Source organism: Geotrypetes seraphini, chromosome 1 (assembly GCF_902459505.1).
Source record: "Geotrypetes seraphini chromosome 1, aGeoSer1.1, whole genome shotgun sequence".
Lineage (NCBI taxonomy): Eukaryota > Metazoa > Chordata > Amphibia > Gymnophiona > Dermophiidae > Geotrypetes > Geotrypetes seraphini.
Genome location: NC_047084.1, coordinates 288,134,821 through 288,143,591, shown reverse-complemented (window position 1 = coordinate 288,143,591; position 8,771 = coordinate 288,134,821). Strand labels below are relative to the sequence as shown.

The 8,771-nt window shown below is 45.3% G+C and overlaps 1 protein-coding gene across 1 annotated transcript; it reads right to left on the bottom strand.

The window, feature by feature from the left end:
• Positions 1–2,659: 2,659 nt before the first annotated feature.
• Positions 2,660–4,075, bottom strand: LOC117367349 (tigger transposable element-derived protein 1-like). Its single transcript, XM_033959785.1, has 2 exons — positions 3,724–4,075; positions 2,660–3,627 (listed from the first exon to the last, which is right to left on the bottom strand). Exons 1-2 carry the CDS (start codon positions 4,073–4,075, stop codon positions 2,660–2,662), a joined length of 1,320 nt encoding a protein of 439 aa, XP_033815676.1.
• Positions 4,076–8,771: the final 4,696 nt, after the last annotated feature.

Genomic DNA, 8,771 nt, shown 5'->3' with positions numbered 1-8,771 from the left:
TTCCCTAGCCCCTACCCAGGAGCATAGGGTAGTGGGGGGCATTGGACTTCGGGTGGGTTAGGTCACAGAGCTTCCTGAAGTATTTCCAAACAAAAGGAGCAAAACTAAGGAGAAAACGTTTTGGTTATTTTTTTTGGCTTTTCTGCCTGGGCAGCAGGATGGACTGTATTGTAAGGAAGAAACCTTATGAAAGTATGTTTTGTTTTAAGTCTCCTCAGACCAGAGGGACTACTGGAACCCTAGTGCTGTGAACTAGGGGTAATAAAGATAAAAGCTGAACTTTACCAAGAACGCAGTCTCCACTAATTATTCTACTGCTTATCCAGTGGGAGTCCTCCTGGGAGCGCTCCGTCCTTACGCCTGGGGCGGGAGCTGGGTTGCCAGCGCTAGGCTTACCCCCTGCCCCGCCACACTGTACAGTAATTAGGCAGTGTCTTCATCCTCATTGTCCTGTACAACTACCACAGGAGAAGGAGACGAAGCAGATAATTGTGCAACAGGGGCAGTGTCTTCATCCTCATCGTCCAGTACAAGCACTGCAGGAGGAGGAGACGAAGAGGACAAGCGAGCAACAGGGGCCTCCTCAGGCAGTGGAAGTGGGTCTTCAGTACGAGGAAGATGAAGAGACGACGGTGATGCCTCCTCATGGGTGGAAGAGGTGGATTGTGAGGCAGTGGATGGAGAAGCACTGACTCTAGGTATCCTTGGGAAATACATTGTGATAGCCGACAGGTTAAATGAGTTCTTTACGTCAGTTTTCACGAGGGAGGACACAACCAACACTCCGGAACCCGAGGGGATCGTAAAAGGAGATCAGGATGAAAATCTGGTCAAACTAGAGGTGAGCAAGGAGGATGTCCTCAGGCAGATAGACAGGCTAAGGAGCGACAAATCACCAGGGCCGGACGGCATTCACCCAAGGGTACTCAAGGAACTAAGAAATGAAATAGCTGAGACACTTCGACAAATATGCAACCTATCCTTACAAACTGGTGAGATTCCAGAGGACTGGAAAATAGCAAATGTCACGCCCATCTTCAAAAAAGGCTCAAGGGGAGACCCAGGAAACTACAGGCCGGTGAGCTTGACCTTGGTCCCGGGTAAGATGATGGAAGCGCTGATTAAAGACAGCATCTGGGAACACATCGAAAAAAATGGGCAGCTAAAGTCGAGCCAGCATGGCTTCTGCAAGGGCAGGTCATGCCTCACAAACTTATTATACTTCTTTGAGGGGGTAACAAGCCAGGTGGATAAAGGGGAATCCATAGACATCATTTACCTTGACTTCCAAAAAGCCTTCGACAAGGTACCACACGAAAGACTGCTAAGGAAGCTATGGAACCACGGGGTGCAAGGGGAGGTCCACCGATGGATCAAAAACTGGCTGGCGGACAGGAAACAGAGGGTTGGAGTAAAGGGCCATTATTCAGACTGGCAATGGGTCACGAGCGGAGTTCCACAGGGGTCGGTACTGGGACCGCTCCTGTTCAATATATTCATTAACGACCTGGAGGCAGGAACAAAATGTGAGGTTATCAAATTTGCGGATGACACCAAGCTATATAGCAGGGTAAATAACATGGAGGACTGCGAAGATCTCCAAAAGGATCTGACAACACTAGAACAATGGGCCAAAAAGTGGCAAATGAGCTTCAACATAGGGAAATGCAAGGTCATGCATATAGGGAAAAAGAACCCGATGTTCACTTACAAAATGGGGGGATCACCGCTAGGGGTGAGCAACCTTGAAAGAGACCTGGGAGTATTGGTGGACACATTAAAGGCGTCGGAGCAGTGCGCCTCAGCCTCAAGGAAAGCAAACAAAATGTTGGGTATCATTAAAAAGGGTATCACGACCAGGACGAAGGAAGTCATCCTGCCACTGTATCGCGCAATGGTGCGACCGCACCTGGAGTACTGTGTTCAGTACTGGTCACCGTACCTCAAGAAAGACATGGCAGTACTTGAGAAAGTCCAGAGAAGAGCAACTAAACTAATAAAGGGCATGGAGGATCTCTCATATACTGACAGACTGAAAAAGCTGGGGCTCTTCTCCCTGGAAAAGCGGAGACTTAGAGGAGACATGATAGAAACCTTCAAAATCATGAAAGGTATAGAAAAAATAGACAGGGACAGATTTTTCAAATTAAGGGGGACCACAAGTACAAGGGGGCACTCAGAGAAATTGAAAGGGGAGAGGTTTAGAACAAACGCCAGGAAGTTCTTCTTCACACAGAGGGTGGTGGATACATGGAATGCGCTGCCGGAGGATGTGATAAGCAGGAGCACGCTACAGGGCTTCAAAGAAGCCTTGGATAGGTACTTGGAGGACAAAGGGATAGAAGGGTATAGATAAGAATAGAGGTAGATTATAGGGATAGATTTAAATGGTAAGCTATAAAATTAGTCAGGGACCACTGCTCAGGCAGTGGGCCTGATGGGCCGCCGCGGGTGCGGACCGCTGGGCGGGATGGACCTATGGTCTGCCTCAGCGGAGGCAACTCTTATGTTCTTATGTCTCCTGCTTCATCATCTCTTTGTATATATTTTTGTATGTAGAAATCGCTGCTTCTGCTAACTCCCTCACCTTTACCAGACGTACCATGGATGGGTCGATGTCATAGAAAAAGTCAATCGCACCATTAAACCTGCGTATGCCCTATGCAATATTATCCAGTGTAAACTTGTCTTCAGGCACCTCTTCTTCTACTCCTACTTCCTCCTCTTCATCTGGTATTGCCTCTCCTTCAGGAGCGGTCAGGTCAATGTGATCATCTTCCGTTAGTTCATTTGATCTGGTGTCTATTAAGTCTTGAATATCCTCCATATGCATATCTTCAAAGCCTTCCCCACCCACCTGCTTTGCCAAGTCAATGATGCCTTCCATAATTTCTTGGCCTGGCTCTGTGATATTTACATTGATATCCCTTTTTACACATTCGGGCCAAAGATTTTTCCAGCACAAATTCACTGTCTCTGGCTTGACAGCTTTCACCGCTCTTTCAATAATTTTGATTGCATCCGCAATCGTAAATTCCTTCCAATTTTTCATGATGTTTTCAACGTTGTGGCCTTCATCCATAGTGTTGGCAATCCTCTCTAATGAATACCGTGTGTAGTGTGCTTTGAAGGTCCTTATTACCCCCTGGTCAAGAGGCTGGATGATAGATGTTGTGTTGGGGGGCAAGTAGACGATCTCAACACCCTCTATGTGGAACTCATGTGAGTCTGGGTGTCCAGGGGCATTGTCCAATACCAACAGAACCTTGAATTCCATTCCTTTATTGGCCAGGTATTTTCTTACTTCTGGCACAAAACACTGATGAAACCACTCTAGGAACAGAGCTCTTGTTGTCCAAGCCTTCTTGTTGCTCATCCAGTAAACAAGCAGCTGGAACTTATCTTTTCCCTTCAAGGTTCGGGGATTTGCGGCTTTATAAATCAGGGTTGGCTTTATCATATGGCCTACTGCATTTGCGCAAAGCCGCATGGTCAATCTATCCCTTGCAGCCTTGAAACCTGGTGCTCGCTTATCCTCTTTGCTAATGAAAGTTCTCTGTGGCATTTTCTTCCAAAACAGAGCAATTTCATCTGCATTGAATGTCTGCTCAGGTTCATATCCCTTATCTTCAATAATTTGCTTAAAGGTAACAGGGAACTCTAGCTGCCTCTTGGTTGGCAGATGCTGCTTCTCCTGTCACTCTAACATTACGCAGGCCATACCTGTGACGGAATTTATAAAACCACCCTTTATGGCCAGAAAGTCGGTAGATTGTGACATTCCACCTTCCCTGCTTTTCAAGTTTTCATACAAAGACTTTGCCTTTCCTCTTATCATCACAGAGTCTATAGGTAGTCTCTTTTTGTAGCAATCCTGCACCCACAGAAATGTTCCAGCTTCTGTGCGAGAGAGATTGGCATCTCGCACAACATGTAATCTCTTCACACCTGCTGGTACAGCTGCTGCAACAGCTTCACGGATTTGTTTTTCATTCTTTTTTATGTACCTAACGGTTGACTCATTAATGCCATAGTGTCGAGCAACAGCGGAGGAGGACTTTACTCTCTGAAGCATATCCAATAATTCTACCTTTTCTTATAAGGTTTTCACCTTCTTCTCCCTTTTGGGAGCACTTTCAGTAGCACTTGAACTTTTGCGCTTTGTAGCCATGGTGGGAGACCTGACCTGTTCCTGAAGGAGAGGCAATATCCCAGATATATTTTTGGCAGGCAAGCAGCGATTCAGAATGCTTTTGGGCAGGCAAGTAGCGATTCAGAATTCTTTTGGGCCAGCAAGCAGCGATATACAATGCTTTTGGGCAGGCAAGCAGCGATTCACAATGCTTTTGGCAGACAAGCAGCAATCCAGAATGCTTTTGGGCAGGCAAGCAGCGATTCAGAATGCTTTTGGCAGCTTTTAGAGTTTTAAGCATGCAAGCAGCGATTCAGAAAGCTTTATGCAGGCAAGCGATTTTCTCTATGCATGCTGGGAAGCAGCATTTCACTCTATGCATGCTGGGAAGCAGCGTTTTTCCTTGTGCACGATGTGAACCAGCGATTTTCAGGGTGAAAGTTTTGAAACCTCGATTTTGTAGGAGAAATCATGGAAGCAGAGTGATTATTGGTAAAAGTTTAATTGTTTTTTACATTACAGAAAAAGGAAAGGAACTCTAATCATGATGTAATTTTGGGGGGGGGCAGAGTCACCCGACGAAAAATCGCGATTATGTGAAACCGTGAGTGCAGAAACCGCGAATACGGAGGGAGAAGTGTAGACCTCTACTCTTTCTCTCTCAGTTAAACTTGGATTCCTTTGTCTATTCTCACTTCCTGGCCATCTCTGTCCTCTACCTGATAAGACCATTCAAGATGCTTCCTTTCCTCAGCCACCTAGAGCTAATCTCAGCTCTGATTGGCTTATCTTGCCCCCCTCCTCTTACCTCATGGGTTCCCTGCAGTTCCTGTGTGCCCTAGTAGTCTTGCTGGAACTCTCTGCTGGAACTCACCTCTGATCACATAATCCGGCCACATGGTTTACGGCCACATAGCAATTTAGGCCACCCTGATGTCTCTCTTTGATTAAAGGACCATTGTTTTCACCTTTTCCAACTGACCTTTCACAAGAATCATCCTGTTACCCTCTCTGGCTCTTGGACTTTTCAGTATGTGCCTCTGTTTCTCCCCCTTCCCCCTACTCATCAAATCCTATCACCTCTACATCAACCTGGAATAAAGAAGCTGTACCCAGACTTTGTATCACCTTCTAGCTGCCCCCCCTCCCAGTCCTCCAGAGTCACAGCAGAGATAGCAATAAAAGCAGGTTGCTTCAGGCTGGCCCCACTAGGGCCTTTTCGCTGCTACATCTGCCCACTGGAGTTTACATCCCTGGAAGCAGGAGGTGGCAGAGGAAAAGCCCTGGATAAGGGACACAGAGGGAATATGAATAGTGGGCATAGAGAGAGAAGAAATGTCAAAAGTCCAGGAGAGCCTGGAAAGAGAGATAAAGGAAAAACAGAAAAGAAACAAAGAGCCACTGGGACCAAAATAATGCTCTAACAGCAAAGGTTAAAAAATCCAGTACAAATTACCAAGAAAAAAGATCAGGAAAGAATGCTACAAAAGACTGAGATTTTGGAGTCTAGAATCTCCTCCATCTTGAATTCTGGCTACACACCTATCAGAATCGGGGAAAGGCCCTTGCTTGTCAAAAAAAGAAGGTGGAGGGTATCTTCAGAGAGTCTGTAAGCCTAACTTACTACATGGGATGCTTAGTTATCTTAAGACAAGCAGGCAATATATTCTCATATGTGGGCTTCATGATGATGTCACCCACATATTCTCACATGTAGGTGATGTCATGCACAGAGTTTACTGTCACTTTAAACTTTTTGAAACTTCAAGAATGCCCGTATCGTGCATGCGCCGGTGCCTTCCCGTCCGACTTCAGCTCATGAGACCATCAGTTCTTAGTTTTACATGGAGCTGAGAAGCTGTGTTCTCCTCTTGTTAAAAAAAAAAAAAAATTACCAATTTTTATTTTTATCCCAGGACAAGCAGGCAGGTATTCTCACATATGGGTGACGTCATCGACGGAGCCTGGATGCGGATGCCTCACAAGCAGACTTGCTTGAAGAAACTCGAAGTTTCGAGTCGCCCGCCCCGCGCATGCGTGAGTGCCTTCCCACCCAGCACAGGGCACGTCTCCTCAGTTCTCAGTTTTCCGCGGAGCCGAGAAGTCCGTCTTTGACTCTCTGCGTTTAACTTCGTTCCTTTGTGCCTTCTCTGAACCGCGGTTTGTATTTTTTTCCTCACAAATCGCTGTTCTTATTTTCTTTTATTTTTAGTAAAAAAAAAAAAAATTATTATTATTTCTTCTTCCGTTCGTTTTTTGGGACAGGCCACTCAGCCGCAGCCCGAGGGCTTCGATCTTGCGGCGGCTTTTTTTCCTTCTATGTCCTGGCCTGCCACGGGCTTCAAGAGGTGGAGCAAGTGTCAGTACGCGATGTCTCTTACGGATCCTCACAGATGCTGCTTCAAGTGCCTTGGGCCGAAACCTCATCCTAGGTCGTGCCTGCCTTGCGAAACACTTCAGCCTCGTGCTTTCAAGCGCTGTCATATTTTGGTGGACAAGCTCTTCGAGATGGAGTCTTCTACTGATCCCTTGACTTCGAACCTTGACTCCTATCGACCTCGACTCCTATCGAGGCCCCTTCTGCGCCTACGCACCAAACCACATAGAACTGCTCCTCAACTTTTTGTTTCCTTTGACCCAAATAAGTTGGGACATACTATTTCTAAGCGTACCATCTCCAATTGGATAGCGGCTTGTATCTCTTTCTGCTATGCCCAGGCTGGATTACCCCTTCAAAGTAAAGTCACAGCCCATAAAGTCAGAGCTATGGCAGCTTCAGTAGCTTTCCTCAGATCTACACCTATTGAGGACATTTGTAAGGCTGCTACTTGGTCCTCGGTTCATACCTTCACTTCTCACTATTGTCTGGACACTTTCTCCAGACGGGATGGACAGTTTGGCCAAACAGTATTACAAAATTTATTCTCCTAAATTGCCAACACTCCCACCATCCCATTCTGGTTAGCTTGGAAGTCACCCATATGTGAGAACACCTGCCTGCTTGTCCTGGGATAAAGCACAGTTACTTACCGTAACAGGTGTTATCCAGGGACAGCAGGCAGCTATTCTCACAACCCACCCACCTCCCCTGATTGGCTTCTCTGCTAGCTATCTGAACTGAGGAGACACGCCCTGTGCTGGGTGGGAAGGCACTCACGCATGTGCAGTGCGGGCGACTCGAAACTTCGAGTTTCTTCAAGCAAGTCTGCCTGTGAGGCATCTGCATCCAGGCTCCATCGATGACGTCACCCATATGTGAGAATAGCTGCCTGCTGTCCCTGGATAACACCTGTTACAGTAAGTAACTGTGCTTTTTGGGCCTTCTGACCTGACTAAGCCTGTTTTCGGGCCAGGAACGTCAAATCTTTTATGGGAACAAACTTCCTTGACCTCCCTGGACCACTGAGTTCTTCAATCTTGCATTAGCGGTCTTTCCTTCCATGTCTAAGTCTTCGGTCTAGGTGATTTATCACATTTTAACTTGTCAATTTGGCATATTACATCTTCCAGATTCACTGAGGTTTCTTTCAGTTCCTCCGCATCATCATCCTTGAAAACCATTTCCGGTTCAAGTAGATCTCTTACATCTTCTTCCGTAAAGACCAAAGCAAAGGATTCATTCAGTCTCTCCACTATGGCTTTATCCTCCCTGAGTGCTCCTTTTGCTCCTTGATTATCCAATCAACTAACTTGCCAGTGCTTGTGTCTCTTCTTATTTTCTTCATTTGGATCCTGTTTCTGTTCTTTAAAGGATGTTTTTATGGCTCGAATAACCTCTTTAACTTCACCATGCCATGCGGGCTCTCGTTTCTGCTGATACATGGAATACATTTGGTCTGGGCTTCCACGATGGTATTTTTAAATAACATTCACGCCTGGTTTACAGTCCTAACCTTTGCAGCTGATCCTTTTAGCTTCCTTTTTAATCATTTTATCATAGTTGCCCTTTCAAAAATTAAATGCCTCTACAGTAGATTTATTTTACAAAGTCACTCCCAATATCAGCTCAAATTTGATCATATTATGATCACTGTTTCCCAGCGGACCCTACACATTTAACTCCTGTACTATGCCTTGCATTCCACTAAGGACCTCATCTAAAATAGCTCCCTTTCGTGTTGGTTTCTGGACCAGTTGTTCCAAGAAGCAGTCATTTATGAGATCTAAGAATTTTACCTCCCTAGCACTGCCTGATGTAACATTTAACCAGTCAATGTTGGGGTAATTGAAATCACTCACACTATATAGGAAGCACACTTATTAAATCATATACTCATTATCAAAAGTGTGCTGACACTAGTTTGGGAAGGCTGAGATCTACCACTGCTAGCAACCCCGTATTATTTACTAGTATACAGACTCAAGTAATATTTAAAAAAAAAAAAAAGAAAATTTTAAAAAAAAATTTATGTGGAGAAAAAAAGATCTCAGTCATCATGGATCTTTAAAAAAAAAAAAAAAAATCCCTCCACATTGAAAAATATCCTTGCATCAGTATTGCTTTACTTAACAGGGTAGCAGTTTATAACTTCAGCCTAACCCAAACTCTGATGGAATGCTATCAGAGCCAGAGTATTTCAAACAGGATAGTCTATAGCACAAAATTAAAATTTAGCTGTAGTTAGTCCTGCTTCCATTG